Source organism: Marmota marmota, unplaced genomic scaffold, assembly GCF_001458135.2.
Source record: "Marmota marmota marmota unplaced genomic scaffold, marMar, whole genome shotgun sequence".
NCBI classification, from domain to species: domain Eukaryota; kingdom Metazoa; phylum Chordata; class Mammalia; order Rodentia; family Sciuridae; genus Marmota; species Marmota marmota.
This window is the reverse complement of record NW_026000173.1, coordinates 1,504,308-1,524,345: the sequence shown is the minus strand read 5'-3', so window position 1 is coordinate 1,524,345 and position 20,038 is coordinate 1,504,308. Positions and strand designations below refer to the sequence as shown.

Genomic DNA, 20,038 nt, shown 5'->3' with positions numbered 1-20,038 from the left:
TATATATATGGATGGGGGCTGGAGTTGTGGCTCAGTGGTAGAGCCCTTGCCTTGCACAGATGAGGCACTGAATTCGATCCTCAGCACCATGTAAAAACTAAATAAATAAATAAATACGCAAAATAAAGTTACTGTGTCCATCCACAACTAAAAATATTTTTTAAAAAAAGAAATTTTAAAAAAATACATGGATGGCAAATAAGCACATGAAAAGATGCTCAACATCATTATTTTTTAAGGAAATGGTAATGAAACCCACAGTGAGATATCACTCCATACTTATACCATGGGTAAAATTAAAAAGATTGTCTAAGCTTCTATGGTGTAAAGGAAATGGAATTCTTACACAATGCTAATTGGACTGTAAAATGGTACAATCACTTTGGAAAAGAGTTTGGTATTTTCTTAAACAATAAAATGCACATGTACGAATATGTAACAACAAACCCCACCTTATGCACAACTACAATGTACCAAAAAAAAAAAAAATATATATATATATATGAAAAAAGGAGGAGGTTAAGACACAGACACCCTGAAGGACCACATGAGGACAGTGGGAGAAGTCTAGCTGACTCCACCCCAGTAAGAGAGGCCGCAGAAGAAATCCATGTAACAAACACCTTGACCTCAAACTTCTAGTCTCCAAAACAGTGAGAAAATAGACTTCTGTTGTTCAAAACACCCAGTCTGGTAACCTTTGTTATGGCAATCCAAGAAAACTAATACAATCTGAGATAGTGGGGCCTGAAGCAAGGTATAGAAAGTCATTATTGTACAATAAACGTATACAATTTAAAAAGAACTCTAACTTCATATCTTTTAGAAATATAGTAAAGTAAAAAAACACCTGCTTAATTTTTTTTTAATGACAATTATCTCATTTTCATGTTTGGGGATTTTTCTTCTGTTTCTCCCTTCTTTATAAGGCAAGACAGGACCAAGAAATGTCACAAATACCTTGATCCAAGTAAATTAAAAGTTCTGTAATTGAGTGCATTCTCAGTAAAGCAACTAGTCTTGGGCTTTCATTGCATAGGTTCATTTTATAAGAAAGAAAAGAGAAGGGGACTTCCATAAGGATAGTTTCCATTTCTCCCCTGAGCTACCAACTATAGCATGGTACCACTGCACTATGCTGCCATCTTTTTCTTTCTTTTGTGGAGCTTGGAATCAAACCCAAAACATCATGCATGCTAGGAAAGTACTGTCACTGAGCTATATTGCTCCCCGCCCACCATCGCCAGCCCCTACAGCTTCTGCTATCCTTCTGAAGATGTTTAACAATGCCATAGTAAGTCTGCCCTCTCCTTCCTTGTTTCCTCTGCAAAAACTGAGTGCCTTTTGTATACCAGACACTCGGCTGCTAACCACTGGGGGTAGCCACACAGACTTGTCCTAACTGAGCATGCAGTCCTAACGTACAGTGGGCAAGAGTAAGACAGGAAATTATCAGAGTGCAGATAATTTGTGGAAATGTAAGTGACAGTGTGTGAAAAGCAAAGTTCAGGGAGCATACAACTGTAGCCCAAGAAAGGCTGCCTTGGAGGAACTGGCAGTTTGTTTTTATTGTCCACTGAAAGATGAATGTCTAAATCACGTAGCAGACGAAAAAAAATGTCCAGTGAAAATGGAAGATGCAAAGGCCCTGTGGTGATAAGGAGCAAAATGTACTTGAGAAACTGAAGGAAAGCCAATGTGATATGGATTATTGAAACAGTTGGCTGTCAGGACATTTGCATTTAATGTCAAGATAAGATCTGCATTAAAAACAAGCTTAATAATATAAAAATATTGTACTCCATAAGTGTATACAATTATGATCAGTCATTTTTAAATAATATCAACTTATAAAGAAAAAATAGAATAAAATGTACACCTATATTTAATCCAGTTATCCTACCTCTTAGGTTATTTGCCAAAGAGAAAACAAGGTCTATGTCCATACAAAGACTTGTACCCAAATGTTCACAATAGCTATAAAACTATTTTAGTAGACACAACTAAATTTTCATAAATAATTGAACAGTTAATTCAATTATTTAGTAGAAACAACCTAAATTTTCATAAATAATTGAACAGTTAATATGATATGATAAATCCATACAATAGATTATTAGTAATAAAAATCTAAAATATTGATAAATACAAGGATGAATCATAAAATTTGTAAAAAAAAAAATGAGTACATAGTGAATGTTTCTCTACATACTATAAAACTTCAGAATATACAATTTCATATATAGTGACAGAAATTAGAATGGGAATTTCCTAGGAAAATGGAAGAACTAGGGGACAGAAGGAGAAAGAAAAGAAATACAAAACATCACAAGGAACCCATTGTGAATAATTGACACATTCACTATCTTGATTGTGTTGATGATTTCACGGAGAGATATATATTAAAATTAATAAAATTGTATAGAAAATAAATTATATATAATAAAATGTTCCACTTAACTGTATGTCAAATGTACCTCAACAGAACTGTTTTGGGGTTTGTGTGTGTGTGTGTGTGTGTGTGTGTGTGTGTGTGTGTGTGTGTGTTTACAGGTGGGAGTGATTATGAAACTGTCACTGTAATCCAGGTGAACCACACAGTGGTTTGGACTAGAGTTAAAAGCAGAGATGGAGAAAAGTGGTAAAATTAAAATGTACTTTCATGGTATACACAAGAAAATTTGCTGATACAGTGAATTTTAAAAAAGAGAAAGAGTCTGGCACTGTGGTGCACTCCTGTCATTCCCAGCAACTCAGAGGCTGATGGAGGAGGATCACAAGTTTGAGGCCAGCCTGAACAACTTAGTGAGACTCTGTTTCCAAATTATCTTTTTTTTTTTTTAATGGTGGGTTTGTAGCTCAGTGCAACAGGCTTCCTGGGAAAGAAAAAGAAGGAAGAAAGAAAGGAGGGAGGGGAAGGACAGAAAGAAAAAGGGGCGGGAGAGGGAGGGAGGGAAGAAAAGAGAAAGAGAAAGAGAAGGAAGGGAGGGAGGATGGAGAGGGAGGGAGAGGGGAAAGGGAGAGAAAAAGGATAAAGGAATGAACAGAGTGGGAAGGAAAGGAAGAAAGGAAAGAATCAATCAGTAAACTCTCTAGTTTGTTATCTAAATAACAGAGTAGGACCATTGCTTGAGGTGGAGGAAAAGTTGGGAGTAGGAATATGTAGAGGATATTCATTCCTGCATTTTTGGAAATAGAGAAACAAAGGCAAACTGAATGTCTGTCATTGAGAGAATGGATACATCAAATGGACATACTACACAGCAGATAAAAGGATGAATTACAAGCACATAGAGCAACATGGATAGATTTCAAAAACTTAACACTGGTGAAAAAAGAAAACAGTGAGATATATTTAAAATCATTTAATTACATATGAAACAAATGAAGATGAAAACTGTTTCAAAAGGAAACAAGCACGCTTAAGGAATCTAACAGCAAAGTGTGCTCCTTTGCAGGAAAGGTGAATGGATGTGGGGATACAGAAAGAAGCGGAAAGATAAACAGACCCTGAGAGACACATATATGGATTAGGAAAGAAGCTGACTTCACAAAATGAGGAGTTTGATTGATTAACTCTAGTGGCTGAACCCAAGGTCCAAAAAACATTTATTAAAGTAAAATAAAATAACAAAAGATGAAAAGGACAAGAGCTTAGGTTCTTGCTATATTAAAAGGATTATCTAATCTTTCCCTACTGAGCCTTAGATATATGAGTAGCCTCCATAGAGGTTTTTTCCCTCTCTGGATTTTCTTCATTCCCATTTTGTTACTGCTGTGTTACTGTCTTAATAATGTTTTATTCTAAATATTGCACATTCTAGATATGTTTATTGTATGATGTTCATCAAAGGAATCAACTGTGAAATTTAGATCCTGAGGGAAAATATTCAGTTGCTAGTTTTTACCAAACTTTATTACACCAGGCAAAGTAAAGGAGCTGAGTCAATAACTAAACTTAGCTCCTAAGTAATAAGTCTAAGGAATAAATAAACAACTGTTAATTCTATTGTAACATCCTTAATAAAGACTAAGCAGTGATGAATACAACCTAATCCTCACAACAGCTAAGAAAAGCTTACAAGAAGTCTGAGCTTACCTTACAAAGGAAAGCACATATATCCTGCTTGCTCAGGTGAGAATCTAAAGGCTTAACAATGCCCCTTCATTCATTTAAATGAATGAAACTGTGCAGCCTATGGCAACCAAGCAGTGGCCCAAATGAAATCACTATTATTACATCCTTAACAAAGTTGATGTCATTACAATCATATCCATAAATCAGGGACACCCTTGCTCCAGAACCTAAAGTTAAGAGGTTATAAGCAGCTTGTTTCTACTACTTCTTTCTGTGAGCATGATATCCAGATTAATCTTACCCTTTGCCTTTTTAGAGTCAGCTACTCACCTAGCTAATGGGTAGTTAAGAGAGGATTAGGATATCCTGTTTTTCTTGCCTTTAATACTTCTAACCGATGGGTTAACAAAAACAGCTAGGATATTTTTAAGTTTATTTATTTTATTCATCCATGTATTTATTTAATATTCACTGAATGTAAGCACTATCTTAGGTGTTTGAGATGCAGCGGTAGAAAAAAAAAAGTATAAGGGGCTGGAGTTACAGCTCAGTGGTAGAGTGCCTGCCTCACATGCATGAGGCCCTGTGTTCAATCCTCAGCATCACATAAAAATAAATAAACAAAAATAAAGATATTGTGTCCATCTACAATTAAAAAAATATTTTTATCAAAAAGTATGAATGATGAAAGAAACAAAACAAATGACAATCTGGTAAAAACATCACAGAATTTTGGCCTATTTAAGTAATGTCTCTTGTATCTTTAAACAGCACCTTTTCTCCTTATGTATGTCCAGACTCCACTATGGAGAAATAATGAAGTTTTCTCATTTTTGCTGCATTAGTGCCTAAAAAATTTGGAAACCCAACCATATAAACTGCTTCTGTAAACTTTCATCTATGAAAATGCCTTATTAGATTAACAACTGTCATGAAATCAATACACAAATCACATATCAGCTGCATAGAAAAGATAGTCACACCTTGGGTTATTCAACCACATCTATGAATGCTCAGAAAAACCAGACTCAGTCTTTATGTAAGTGTGAAGAGCTGAGAAACACAAAGCTTCTCACCCACTTTCCACTGTGTATTTTCTCACAGTTGGCAATATTCTTTAGAATATAATTTTATCTGCAAAGGGTCAGCGTAAAGACAAAAAAGATATGCTCAAGAAGTTAACATAGTAACCCATCAAAACATAAAACCTCTCTAGGACATGAGCAATAATACATATTTACAGAGATTTCTTCAGATCAGTTCATAATAAATAAAACACAGAAAAGTTTATGTCTTCTTTGGTTTTTATTTTTAATTGACACATATTAACCATACATATTTGTAGGGTAGAGTGTGATATTTCAATTCATACATAAAATGTATAATGATCAATTCAGGCTAATAAACATAGCCATCATATCAAACACATAGAAACATTCAAAGTCCTCTCTTCTGGCTGTTTTGAAATCCACAATAAATTATTATTAACCTAGTCAACCTACTGTTTTATGGAACACTAGAAATTACTCCTCAATCTAATGGTTAACTAAACACTACCACCCTCCTCCCTTCACAGCCTCTGGAACACTATTCTACTTTCTACAAATATGAGATCAACCTTTTTTAGTTTTCACACATGAGAACATAAGGTATTTGTCTTTCTGTGTCTGATTTATTTCTCTTAACATAAAATCCTCCAGGCTCATCCATGTTACTACAAATGATAGGATTTCATTCTGTTGATGGCTGAATAATTTTCCACTATGTATGTATACAACATTTCTTGATTCATTCAGCCTTTGATAGAAGACTAGGTATAGCTTTGACAGAGATGGTAGAGGTGGGGAATATGGGAACCAGCATGAGCAGACAGCGTGAAACTACTAAAAGCAAACTTTTATCTATTTTATAAATTTGCCTAAATATGATCTTTAAGTATTATTATTAACATAATACTTAAATTTCTCAAAGAGAAACCAGCAGTACAGTATCAATCTCTAGAGGCCACATTTGTCTTTCATCTAATACCATTATGTTAGTAGGCTTTGCATTCACTAAATATATTCCATGGCTGGCCCAGAAGCCCAATGGCCACTCCCCTCTTTTCAAATATACATGACAGATCTGAGATTCAGTACAGTTCTGCCTTGCATCAACGTCTGACCTTCTTACAGATGTACTGCAAAGGAACTTCACAGCTGGAAGCTTGAAGACCATCTTCATTGATGGCACCACACGTCTGTATCCAGCTATTAGAAATAATCCTGTAAGAATTCAGAAAAGTCCATCACTTGTGGCAACATGCACAGTAAGGGAGTTGAAAAGCATGAAAGGATAAAAATTGAGCAAATTCTTTCTCACTCAACTCCCGAAACAATAGAAGAATAAAAATTTTTCGGGGCTGGGGTTGTGGCTCAGCAGTAGAATGCCTGTCTAGCACATGCGAGGTCCTGGGTTCAATCCTCAGCACCACATAAAAATAAATATTTTTAAAATTTTTCATTAGCCTCCCTCTAAAATATCACTTTTGGGAGCCGGGAGTTGTGGCTCACCTATCACATGGAAGAACCTGGGTTCGATCCTCAGCACCACATAAAATAAATAAATAAAATAAAGGTATTGTGTCCAACTACAACTAAAAAAATTAAAATCACCCTTTTTTCCCCCTTTCCCGCTGTCCACCCACTCTTCATTCCCTTTTTTGGCCCCTATTTTCTTCTCCTTACAGCCTTTCCTCTCCTCTATACCTGCTATCCTTCATCTATTTATCAAGCCCTGAGTCATGTCATTTTTTTCTTTCCCTCAGCTTCCTCCTCCTTGTTATTTTGTTTCACTCCTTTGAAGCCCTTTACCTTGACAAGTTTAAAGCTGATCCATCTTCCCACCTCCAGCCAGAATTATTCCTCAGACCAATCCAGTGAAAATTCTCACGGATGAAATCTTTAAGCAAGCTCTAAAGGGGAGATTGAAGATGATGAGGAAAGATGAGAAAGATGCAGCAAATTTAAGAGGTTCTGTTGTCATGGTGAATAATTATTCCTCAGACCTCCCTTATTACCGCTGTGGAGGACTGAAAGTTTTGGTCCACCTTCCACAAAATCCATATGTTTAAGCCCCAGCCCTCAATGGCAAGGCTTGGGGAATCTTTAAGAGGTAATTAGGTTTACGTGAAGTGATGAAGTAGAGCTCCGGTGGCTTATGTGCCCTTAAAATAAGAGACCTAAGCTCTCTTTGCACCAAATGAAGACACAACAAAAAGGGAGCCCTCTGTAAAATGGAAGTGGCACCCATCAGGAACTAAATTTACAAGTACCTTGATCTTGGACTTCCCAGCCTCCAGAATTGTGAGAGATAAATAAATGCCTGTTGTTCAAGCCACTCATGCTAAGGGATTTTTTTTTTACCAGCCCAACCTGACTACAACAAGCATCCACCCTAAATAACTCATCCCTCTTTTAATTTCTAATTCTAGAGATCTATTGATTGCAAGGAGGAGCAGCTTCCTACAATTGACCTTTATGTCTATATTATATTCTGATGTGAGAGATAAGATAATGCTACATCTCTACCTTTCATTGCAACTTCCTCCTTGATTAGATGGAACACCTGATAGGTACTGAAAAGAAAGAAACCAAACATTGTTGCAGACACAGTCCTCTTTCTCATCACTGAATGCATAACTTATGATTGATCCTATAGCAATACACTTGTGTTTTCTCACCAAGCTCATTTTCCAAATCCTCATCAATCTTATATATGACGAGAAAAAAACATTCTCAAGAGAACAAGACTAAGGCAAATTTAAATTGGTTACACCACTTATATGTGTCATGCTCCCCAAAGGAACAGATAAAAGATGCTTTACTCTGTATGGTTTTACAGTTTTTAAAGTTTATATCCTATGGGAATTACCTCTATACATAAAGGATAAATTCAAGAAGATTAATTTTGGTGTAAGAATTGCTGTTAACATAATGAATGATTACACTTTAAATATTTTCTAACGACAGCTTAATCACTCGAATATGAATTGAATTAGTTGATAATTTCTTTAGGAGGAAACAGTGTTTTTTATTAAGAAACCAAGAAAGCAGTAAAATTCCAACTCAATGTAGTGATTATGATACCAGCAGACATCCCATTTTTATGTCATTTTTATTCTACTCCTGGAAAATGATTGCTGAACAATAAGGATTCATGAGCTACACTGAGCCATTTTCCTTTAACTAATTGGACTTTTTATCAGAAAATAAAGACTTCCTATTATAAAGTCAGGAAAGGCATGAAACCTCTTTGCACTCCCAGAAAAGATGCTATAGGAAGTACAAGAAGCTTTTGTGGTATTTCACATGTCTAAATAATTTCTATTTTCTCTTCTTTAGGTTTTGGTCCTAAAAATCTAAAATTTTCACTATGTATACAGTCTTGCGTAGTCTGGCCCTTAACAACTATTTACTCACTTACTAAGTTCCAGCCCCATGCACTTTCTTTCTGCTCCTTTAACATGCCAAATGCATTCTTCCTCTAGGGTCTGTGCATAGCTTTTCCCTCTGTCTGCAATACCTTCCCCTAGGTTCTCATATGGCTGTCATTCAGGTCTCAGTCTCAACTCAAATGAGACCTTCCCAGACAGAGGGGGAATGACAACAAATAAAACACAGAAATGGATAAAGCTTTTCTCAGATTTTTCAGTTAGCATCTGAAAAGCTAGGATTAATTGATGCCCACTTACAAACTCCATTCCTGCACTATGTCATTTTCAGTACCCATATAATTCTGAGCCACTTGAGCACTTCTTTTTACTACTTCCTACTGCTGAGGCTATATATTGAAAATTTTTACTGTATCACTTTCACTTGAAAATCTTCCTATTTGGAAGAGCCTTCATCCAGAGTGCAATTACTTTTCTATGTACTCAGCAAATTTGTGCGTGTATGCGTGTATGCGTGTATGCATGTGTGTGGCAAAAAAAAAAAAAGCATGAAGATATAAAGGTGTTAACTCAGAAATATTATCCCCCAGAGAGTGTATGAACAAGAGCACTTAAGAGCTGCATCACTTTAGTAATATTCATTTTTATTGTAGAAAAAAACTTGCAAGAACTAGAAGTAACAAGCGAGGTAAAGACAGGACTCAAGCAAATTAAATCAGATTCATTTTTTCTTTTCTTTCATTTTTTTATAGGTTGATATTTTTACCTTATACACACAGACACACACACACACAGACACACATTTTTTGTAGGTAATATTTTAAATTGAAATTAAAATACTATTAAGGCACAAAACAAACTCCTTAAACTGACAAAATTAACATGGTTTATATAAAGCATCTATATTATTCAACTATCAAGAATAACTGATAACATACCAAAGCTATTAAATTAGTCATTTTTTATTAACCAACTTAACTTTAGGGATTATAATATAAAATAATATAAATGACCCCAATAAAAATAATTTATATAAATATGCTCATAGATCATAATAATTGGGCATAGACAGAATTTTGTCTAATGTGAAAATATTTAAGCAAAGCAGAGTAATGCAGAATTATTAAAAATAATTTTTTTATAAATATTTCATAATTTTTAAAAATTGCCTGAAATAATTTAGTGTTAGAAAAAGATAGGAATGAGATAATGTCATTATGACTACTTAAAACAAATTTTAAAAAAGAAGAAATAATGTTATGTGATAAAAGCAGAACATAAAATGCAGGATGTTCCAAAACAGTAGAAACCCATGTGTTTTAAAACAGTCTCATATTTTCTAATATCATTACTAAAGTTTTCTTCAGACACTTTTTTTTGTAAACAATTTGAGGTAATGAATGTAATTGACTTGAAAAAAAGTACAATACAGAGTACTCATAAAATTTAAAATTGATTGGATCTATTGCTTTAACTTTAGAGGTATTTCACAGGTGTCTGGAGGCTGAAGAAGAACAACATTGAACATATTACTTAAAAGTGTAAAAAGAGTTTTCTTAACAGGCATTTAGCCTCCAGTATATAGCACGTCATTCTCTAGCGGTATTCACCAATGGAATGCCAGTTTGAAAAACTTCTGTCTTAACCAGCCCAGATACACATCTTTTTTTAAAAAAAAAAAATATGTTCTTTTGGTAACTGTTCAGACCCAAGCATAATACTAGGAACATCACACATATCCTAAAATAGTATATAAACCTTGCCTTAAGATCAAAAGAATAACAATGCTAGGACAAGAGACTCTGAAAATTGGATATGTAAATTTGGTTCCACAGAATATGACAAAAGCTGGAGAAAAAGAAGCCAGAGAATCAAGCAAGAATCCTCAGGAATGTCAAAAGTAAAACTTATCTATGGATATTAAATCTAACGGAGATATTCACCCTTTCCAATACTGACTTGAACCAAAGGGTCTTAAGAGAAAATAGTCTCATCTTGAAAATGCAGCCAATTTAACTCTGTTCACTTTACCCAACAGTGGACACAGATGCAAGGAATGTAAGGAAAGAAAGGAAGGACAAAATCCCTGTAGGTCCCTTTCTTCCTCTGCATACCTCAGAGAAACAGAAGTATCTCCAACTCCCAGATATTCTGTACCCTATTCTTTTCCCTCCTCATCTCTCATTGTCACACTGTATAATTTAAGTAGCTGTCATATCACAATTTTCTGTGGCAATGTGTTTCATTATGACTCAGTACTCCTGTTTATTGGTATTTGCAATGTTGGGCAAATGTTTCAAGCTCGTTGCTCACTTCTGCTATTGACTGCAGTCAGCTCAGGTCCTCAGATGCAGCTACATTAGAATGAGAGTAGGAGTGCTGCCATGAGGTCCAGAAAACCAGGCTATTATTATCAGAAACCATAAAACAAAGATTTCACATCTAATTAATAGAGCCCAATGCATTCTGCCTTAGATCAGGGAAGACATAAAGGAAACATCGATCACAGAGGTGGAATGATTTGAAGTTTAAATTCTATCAAGAATTTCAAATCATGGAGTATTCCTTTCATAGAAATTTTTATCTATTTGAAAATAAGAATCAAAATTCTTTAATCTTTTCTTAAAATAGGAAGTTATAAAAATTAGGGACTATATGTTCTACTTAAGTGCTATAGAGAAATTGCCTGTCTGGATTTCTCCAAGGGATGTTAATACAGTTTAATTCGTAATAAAGTGTTCTCTGTGACATGATTCTACTCAAAAAAAGAAAACATGACTATCAAAACAAATAAAAGTCAGCATGAAAAATCAAAAAATCACACTAGGATTTCTAAATCCTAAAAATCAAGCTAGGATTTCTTATTTTCTTCATATTAGGATTGAAGTTGATTGATTTTTGTGCCTGGAACATGAATTCCTTGTATTGCCTTGAGATGCCATAGGACTAACAGATGTTAGGTGGATATGAAGGATTTGAGAGGACTATAGGAAATGGAATCCCAACTGCTGAGTTCTGCAAGATGTTCATGATCATACATGCACACACACGTGTGCACACACTGACACACACACATACACACACGCACATACACACACACACACACACAGTTTCCTTTCTTCCATCCAACTTTTTGGACATTGTTTCCCAGTCTGAAACTTACTGAATTTCAATGAATGAAAAAATATTTTAAAAGAAGACATTTAAGCCCCTGCCATGATCTTTTTACCTTTAGGATCTTTCTTCTTCTTCTTCCACTCCTTCCCAAATTCACTGGCTTTTGTATAGGAACTTGCTACCTTCTTGTTTTTAGATCTTATGTTTCTTTGTTCTTTTTTTGTTTGTTTGTTTGTTTGGTTTTTTTTTTGTACCACGGATTGAACTCAGGGGTGCTAACCACTCAGCACCAGCCCCAGCCCTTTTTATTTTTATTTTGAGACGGGATCTTGCTAAATTGCTTAGGGCCTCACTAAGTTTCTGAGGCTGGCTTTGAATTCTACCATCCTCCTGCCTCAGCCACCAGAGCCACTGGGATTACAGGCAAGCACTACCATGCCCAGATCTTTTTCTCCTTTTTTTTTTCTTTTCCTTTTTTCTTTCTTTTACTTTATTCTTTCTTTCTTTTTTTTTTTGTGTGTGTGTGTGAGTGTGTGTGTGTGTGTGTGTTTTCCTTTTTCTTTTTGAGACAGGGTCTCACTATGTTGCCTAGTTGTACTCAAATTCCAAGGCTCAAATGATCTACCCACCTCAAACACGAGATCACTGAACCTACAGGCCCAGATGCTTGTTTTAATTAGACCTGCACTTCAATTCTATTTCCTCTCTGTAATACTCCCAATCCTGTCACCTCCAACACTCACACACATATACATACATGCCTACACAGCACCTGGTTGCTATATCTGAGGGTAATTAGGTCAGATAGTAGTTAAGGAGTAGGGAAGGAGAGGGGAAAAGGCAAGAGTGGAGCCGGAGAAAACAAGAGGAGGAGAGGGAAAGGGAAGAATACAGCCTCCCCCAAGATCACAGGCGCCTTTTGCTGCTTAAAGAAGATACCTGGCACATTTGAACAGCAATCATTAAAAAATAAAAACTACATCTTCTAAATGTTGGTATTTACCATTTCCTTGTTGTCCGTTATCATCAGGAGATCTGAGTCTTCAGCTAAACAGAAGTGCAGACTAGAATTCCAGTCCATTTTCTTCATTGAAAAATAATAACAATGGTTACCATGTCTCATCCAGAGATCTGGGCAGCTAGGACAGCTGGCACAAGTAAAGCAGTTGGACCCTAGAAAGGAAGAAGACCTTGTCGCGACCCCTTGCCCGCAAGGAAGACGCAACTCAGGAATCTTCTTTCAGCAGTTTATTCAGGCCCTTGATATTTCTTCTTCTTCCCCTCGGATGCCCCTCCCAGCCTTAATAAAGCATCTCAAGCCCCAATGCAAAGCTGCCACGTGGAGCTTTCTCATAGGGTGGTGAAAAATCATGTGCCAACTCTCCCAAATAAGGAGTTGTTTGTCACAGACCACAGCGGAGCCAGCGCCATCTTGTAATGGCGACCATAGTCTGCAGAAACGGCAGAAGCGGCTCACCACAAGACCTGGTTCATATCTTTATGGAACAAATAGATTTGGAAATGAAAAGGACGATAAAAGGAAATATGGCATTCTCAGTGTCTTCCTTGTCCCACCACCTTCAGATTGAGGTTTAGAGAAATGCGTAATAATGTGTGGCCTCAAACACAATGCTTCACACCACTAGCCCTCTCTTCACCAGGCAAGGATGTGCCTGTGAAGAGCAGAAAAGAAAAAGTAGTACACATGCCTGGGACTGTGGAGAGCATATTATTCACACCAGAGACCTCTATGCACATGTGATATATATTTACCAGATAAAATAAATCTGCATTTGCATGATACATATCTGTTTACTGTTTATGTTTGACACATACATTGTATAACTTCATAATGTACATTCTTAAATCAGGCAGAATCATTCAGGATATCCAACGTCAACATGATATCCCATATGGTGTATTAAAAAAAGGAAAGAAACTAGAAAGAACAAACAACTAGAATGAAAGGTTGATTATTAAAGATTGTCAGCTGGGCACGGTGGTGCACACCTATAATCCCAGTGGCTCAGGAGGCTGAGTAAGGAGGATCGCAAGTTTAAAGCCAGCCTCAGTAAAAGTGAGGTGCTAAGCAACTCAGTGAAACCCTGTCTCAAAATAAAATACAAAATAGGGCTGGGAATGTGGCTCAGTGGTTGAGTGCCCCTGAGTTCAATCCCCGATACCAAAAAAAAAAAATGACTGTCACCATTGGAAACTGAACAAAATACTTACACTTCTGCACAACTGATTTACTGTAGGTAATTAAACTTTTTTTCTGCTGGGTGCAACAGTGCACACCTGCAATCCCACCTACTCAGTAGGCAGAGGCAGGAAAATCACAAGTTCAAAACCAACCTGGCAATTTAACAAAACCCTATCTCAGAATAAAAATAAAAAGAGCTGGGAGGTTGCTCAGTGGTAGAGCACTTACCTAGCTTGTGCCAGATCCTTGGTTTAATCCCTAGTACTACAAAAAAAGAAAGAAATTCTAACAGAGAAACATATCTAATGTTACATATCTAATATCTAATGCTAAAGTGAAAAGCATAGAATTTTCCTGAGTTCTTTTAAATAGACAATCCTCATTCCTTTAAAATGATTAGATTATAGTTCTTTTAAAAATAAGAGGGAGGGCTGAGGTTGTGGCCCAGTGGTAGAGCGCTTGCCTAGCATGTGTGAGGCACTGGGTTTGAATCTCAGCACCACATATAAATAAATAAAAAATAAAGGTACATAAACAACTAAAAAATATATTAAAAAAAATAAGAGGGAGAGTGATATTGGCCAAGTCATATTATTATATCGTGTTCATGTAACAACAAGTCCTCATTATGTACAACTAAAATGTACCAATTTAAAAGTGTGAAAAATATGAGAAGTGAATAAGATTTCAAGATAATCTCAAACAAGATTTCATAATTTTATTGATTTTCTATTTCCATGAAACATATTTGAAAAAACTCATCATATAAGCACAATTCTACAATGAGCAAGCATGTGTCGTTATATCACATAAGCATATGTGTAGATATATGATTGCAGAACAGACGACTGTGGATGTAGCTCAGTGGTAGAGTGCTTGCAAGGCTCTAGATTTGATCCCTAGCATAATAATAATAATAGCAGAATAACTCACATATCTACTCCAGATTTAAGAGTTTAAGAGTAGAGTAGGTAGCCCTTCTCCTATGAAGATTAGGTAACTCTCTATGGGAAGGCCTGACATGGGACCAATAGAGAGTTCAGCACATCAAACTATTAAATTGGCACTTTATAGATCTGTGCTTTTTCCGTACAATCATGACCCACTTTGTATCAAAAATTCCCCATTTGTTTTGTCAAAGTAGGACTTGGTGTGAGGTAGAGTCCTGAGGCTGAACCCTTAGAATCCTAATGAATAAGTTCTATGTAATCTGTCATTAATTATCCCCCATTACATAAACCTAAGTTAGGAACCTGACTGTGAAAAAATAAACTCAGTCCTCTGAGTCATCAGATTTAAGGACCTTAAAGAACTAAGTCTTGGAAAACTAGTTTTAGAAAATATGAAGGCAACCAAATGCTTATGTGAGTGGTTAAACACCATAAATACTATAATTTAAATATGATAAATGTGGTAATAAGTAGGAAACTATTATGACACAATATGGAAAACCAAAAAACAATATACAACATTATAAGTATTCTATGGTCAAAACTATTCCAAGCCTTGTTTTGGGGTGGGGAGGATTGGAGAGATTTTTAAAAGACTTGTTTGCAATATTGTTAAGAGAATAAACACTCATATAAATGCATATAGTCCAAAATGAGGAGGCTACACTTAGGAAGTAGTTGTATACAGTTGGCAACTTATTTTATTTGAATTATTTTTCATTTTTCAAATGTTATACCAATTTTATAATGTAAAATGGATAAAATGAAAGATTAATTTTACCTTAAATTAGCACTTACCCTGGCACTGAATCCATTGGTATAGCAGTAAACTCATAAGAATTGCATTCAGAAGCCCCAGAGCTATTGCCACAAGGCAAGCAAGAGAAGGCCTGGAAGAAGCTACAAAAACAGAATCCAACACAAAATCCTCAGAAGAAAGATAAAGGAATTGTATATGGGATCTTGAAGCAACTGGGTCTAGTGGGAACTAAGACACAGGCCATGAAGATTTCTTTTCTGAATAAACCAAACTCAGAAAGTCAAGGGTCATATATTTTCTCTCATATGTAGAAGCTAGAAAGGAAAAAGGAAAAGAAGGGTGGGGTTGGGGGAATGATATAACCAAATTATATTGCTTTATTGTGTGCATGTATGAATATAAAACAACAAATCCAACTATTATGAGCAAATATAATGTACCAATTAAAAAAAAAAAGATTTCTTTCCTGAATCTCTCAGGGACTTGCTTTAAAGTCTAAAGTACCACAAACACCTATTTCAAGAAAGATACTTTTTTACGAAGTTAAAGAAAACTTTTTTTCCTTTGAAATTGTGGCTTACTTGTTCTTATACTTTGGTAGTGAGAATACAAGTTGGTAAAACCTCTTTAGAGGTTGAAGGAAAATTTGGCAATATTTACCAAAACTGCAAAGGTATTTACCCTTCAGCCCAGCAATTTCTCTTTAAGAAAATTTTTCTATAGCTACGTAAACATGTGCAAAATGTCATATTTACAAGGCTATTCCTGGCAGTTATCTTTGTGGGATGAAAAAATTTAATACAACCTAAATGCCAATCAATAAAAGACCAAATGTAGGGCTGGGGTTGTAGCTCAGTGGTAGAGTGTTCACCCAGCATGCATGAAGCATTGGGTTCTATCCTAAGCACCACATAAAAAATAAAATAAAAATATTGTGTCCACTTAAAACTAAAAGATTAATATTAAAAAGGGCCATATATATTTTGATATTCCCCTAAAGTGTGTTTGCAGCTTCTAACAACAGAATATTTGGGGTGTTTTGTTTATTTGTTGCTGATAAGGAGTGATTATTAAAATATATAGTTATGGGAAAGAATTCTAAGCCAGGAGCTGTGGCACATGCTTTAATCCCAGCTATTCTGGAGGCTATGTCAGGAGGATCACAAATTTGAGACCAGCCTGGGCAACATATTGAAACCCTGTCTCAAAAACAAACAAACAAAAAAACAACAACAAAGAATCATTCCCCAAACAGGATGTACTAAGATTTGTGCAAGAATCTGATATGTTGTTTGCCTCTGGAGAAGACAAATGGGGAGGGACAGAGATAGGCCAGAGACTTTTTACCTTATTTTCTTTTGTACCTTCTAAATTTTGAACCATGTGAATGTATTAGCTACTCCATCTTTAAATAAACAAAATTTAAACAAAAATAAAATAACTTGCATCTCAGAAGTGAATGAAAAAATTCCTTTTGCTTTGTAAACTCCCATTATTGGAAGCACCGTGAGTTTAGGTTGACAGAATGTCTAAAGATGAAAAAAAGAATGCTCAAAGATGAAACATTACTTCATATTAACTATGCTGCATACAACTTATATCTAAGAATGATCTTTCAGTTTGAAAAGTGGAAGTATTTTCCCCAAAACTTTTTATTTCAAAATCGTAGGTGTCTCATAGTCAGATACTGTAGGTATTACATGTAAAGAGTGAAATTATGTAAACTTAAGACATTCAACTTCTAGTTTTGACTCCTTTATTTGATAAACCTTTAATTAGGAAATCAATTTTGCCCATTTGTACCTCATTTTTCTGTTTAAATTTTAGATAAATTATTCTGTATATATGCGTATCTATGAACTGTTCTGAATTGCTTAAAAGAAATTCACAGAGAGAGATGCCTTTAGAAAGAGAGAATTCCACATGACAAATATTTTGACTGATGAATCCAGAAACACTAGATTTCTAGCGACATAAAAAAATACATTTGTAGGACTGGGGTTGTGGATCAGTGGTAGAGCACTTGCCTAGTATGTGTGAGGCACTGGATTCAATTCTCAGCACCGTATATAAATAAAATAAAGGTTCATCTACAACTAAAAAAATTTATTTTAAAATACATTTGAACCATACAAGAACATTTAATGAAATAAACATTCATTTTAGATCTTATATTAAATGATAAAATTTTATCAAAACATAATTATATTTTGTTGTACAACACCATCCAATTTGAGAAAGTAAAATAGATTTCTTAATTTATATTAATTACATACTTGTTCCAACTATTAAGTTCCAATTTATCACCAGTTATAAGATAAATTGAACTTATACTTCAAGATGTATATTAATATTTCTAGTCCTTAGAAATTAGCACAGATATAATCCAAAAGAAGGAAAAGAATATACAAATAAAATGTGCTATATAATTATAGCAATAAAAATAAATCTAATTGCCCAAGTATATGGGAATGATTTAGCATATTTTGGAAGTGCTTTTTTTTTTTTTTTTTTAAGAGAGAGAGAGAGAGAATTTTTTAATAGTTATTTTTTTAGTTTTCGGTGGACACAACATCTTTATTTTATTTTTATGTGGTGTTGAGGATTGAACCCAGCACCCTGCGCATGCCAGGCGAGCACGCTACGGCTTGAGCCACATCCCCAGCCCTTGGCAATGCTTTTGACAGACAACATTAAAAATCATTATCAATAAGACTATGTAGCAACAAGAAAGCTTAAAGAACTACACTAAAGAATATATTCTTCTGGAACTTATCTGCTTAATATATAAAATCAAATATTAATTTGGGCATTTACCCTATTATCTGTCTGTCTCAGATAGTGTTCTGTCAGGATTCTACATAAAGGTAATTTTTTTTTTTTTGCAGGGGGGTGGGGGGGGGCGTTGTTTGTTTGTTTGTTTGCCCTCAACATCCCCTGAATCAAAGGGACTGCTTATCTGTAGTGTTCTCACCTTTTCATCCCTCATTACCATTCTGGTACTATACTAGAATGAGGGGGAAAAACACCTACAAATGTGAATTAGTTTCTTTTCTGACAAAATCTTACCATTACCAATTAGCAAAATTATTGGTCTCTTCCTCATTTCATATAAAAACAACATGTTTAGAAATTAAATAGCTGGTCCAAGTTTACTCCAAACATGATTAAAGAGAGAAACTTTTCCCAATACAGTTCTTGCTTTAGTTCAGAGGCAATAAAAAAAAATAATGCACTGTCCTAGCCAGGCATTAGATGTGATAATAGAAGTAAATGGCTAGAAAAAAAGTTTATCTGAGAACTACTAACATATTCCATACCATATACCAAATTTCCATACTCCAATTCATGACTTCAGACTGAACCCAAAGTATTTCTTCAGATTATCCTCAATTTTTCTGTACCCTCTACTCCAAAATTATTCTACTTCTTATTAATCTATGGTCTAGAGTCACTACAAACAGCTTCCAAGCTAACTTGGTTAACTCACCTTTTTGCTGTGATCTGTAGTCATTCTCGGCTTGTGCTGTGTTAGGCAACTCTAACATGGAATAAATATCACTGTCAGTCATCTCCACCTAATATCTTTCACATTGAGTTAAGAGAGTTAAAATTATAGAAGTATGAGAAGACCTGTCAGTAAGGAAATCGCCTAGTAACTAAACTGGTAGCAGGAAACTTGACAAAACAGAAGTAATTTTTCAGGAAATGATTCAAATTCTGGGGCTTCCTATAGAAATTAACATTCTATAGGACATTCTATTGTAAAAAATTTTTTTTTTTGCTCCACCACACTCTCTAGATGCTCACTGTATCCATATTAAATTGATTCTCAATCTCACCTAACTCTATAGAGCAAGCAAAAATGGTTCTCATATTCAGCAATTTTTATTATGGACCCTAGAATAAAAATGAGAGTGGTTCCTAGCATTTTTCTAAGATTTTTTCCTCTACTGTTTTCTTCTGAGAAAATAGATATATGCCAAACAGGACTGATTTCACCATTTCTTGTACCGTGTGGGTAGTGATAAATGACAGAGAATTGGACTGTTAGCTGAATGTGCCTATAATTACAGGGGGAAAAAAAAACTATGTCCCAGGTATGTTTTGCGAATATGACATACTCCTGTCTTCCCCTAAACATTCTTCCAGGTGTGCTCTAACCTCTATTCTTCAGACTGTCAGAAATTCCATTAATTTTTTTCCTCCCTGTTGTCTTATTTTTATAAGAAAAGACAAACATTAAGAAGAGAAAATTAAACAAATACATACAAAAGTGTTAGTAATTTATTTCTAGTAATGAAAGTTTACTAAAAAATTAAAGTGGGCTGGGCATATAGCTCAGTTGGTAGAGGGCTTGCCTCGCATGCACAAGGCCCTGGGTTCAATCCCAGCACCACACACACACACACACACACACACACGCAAATCAAAGTAAGAAAACAGAATTGGGGGCTTGGGTTGTGGCTCAGTGGTAGAGTGCTTGCCATACTCAACA

The 20,038-nt window shown here is 35.2% G+C and overlaps 1 protein-coding gene across 3 annotated transcripts; it reads right to left on the bottom strand.

Annotated features, from left to right (window-relative positions):
• Window positions 1-5,350: 5,350 nt before the first annotated feature.
• On the bottom strand, window positions 5,351-19,199 carry Klrg1 (killer cell lectin like receptor G1). Of its 3 annotated transcripts, XM_015506567.2 has the most exons (5): window positions 19,031-19,199; window positions 15,579-15,680; window positions 12,631-12,800; window positions 6,931-7,031; window positions 5,351-6,342 (listed from the first exon to the last, which is right to left on the bottom strand). In XM_015506567.2, exons 1-5 carry the CDS (start codon window positions 19,110-19,112, stop codon window positions 6,231-6,233), a joined length of 567 nt encoding a protein of 188 aa, XP_015362053.1. In that variant the 5' UTR covers window positions 19,113-19,199; the 3' UTR covers window positions 5,351-6,230. The 3 variants fall into 3 exon arrangements, with proteins under 3 accessions (XP_015362053.1, XP_048643810.1, XP_048643811.1); XM_048787853.1 differs by lacking the exon at window positions 15,579-15,680; XM_048787854.1 differs by lacking the exons at window positions 15,579-15,680; window positions 19,031-19,199 and adding an exon at window positions 13,113-13,597 and having other exon boundaries at window positions 12,631-12,817.
• Window positions 19,200-20,038: the final 839 nt, after the last annotated feature.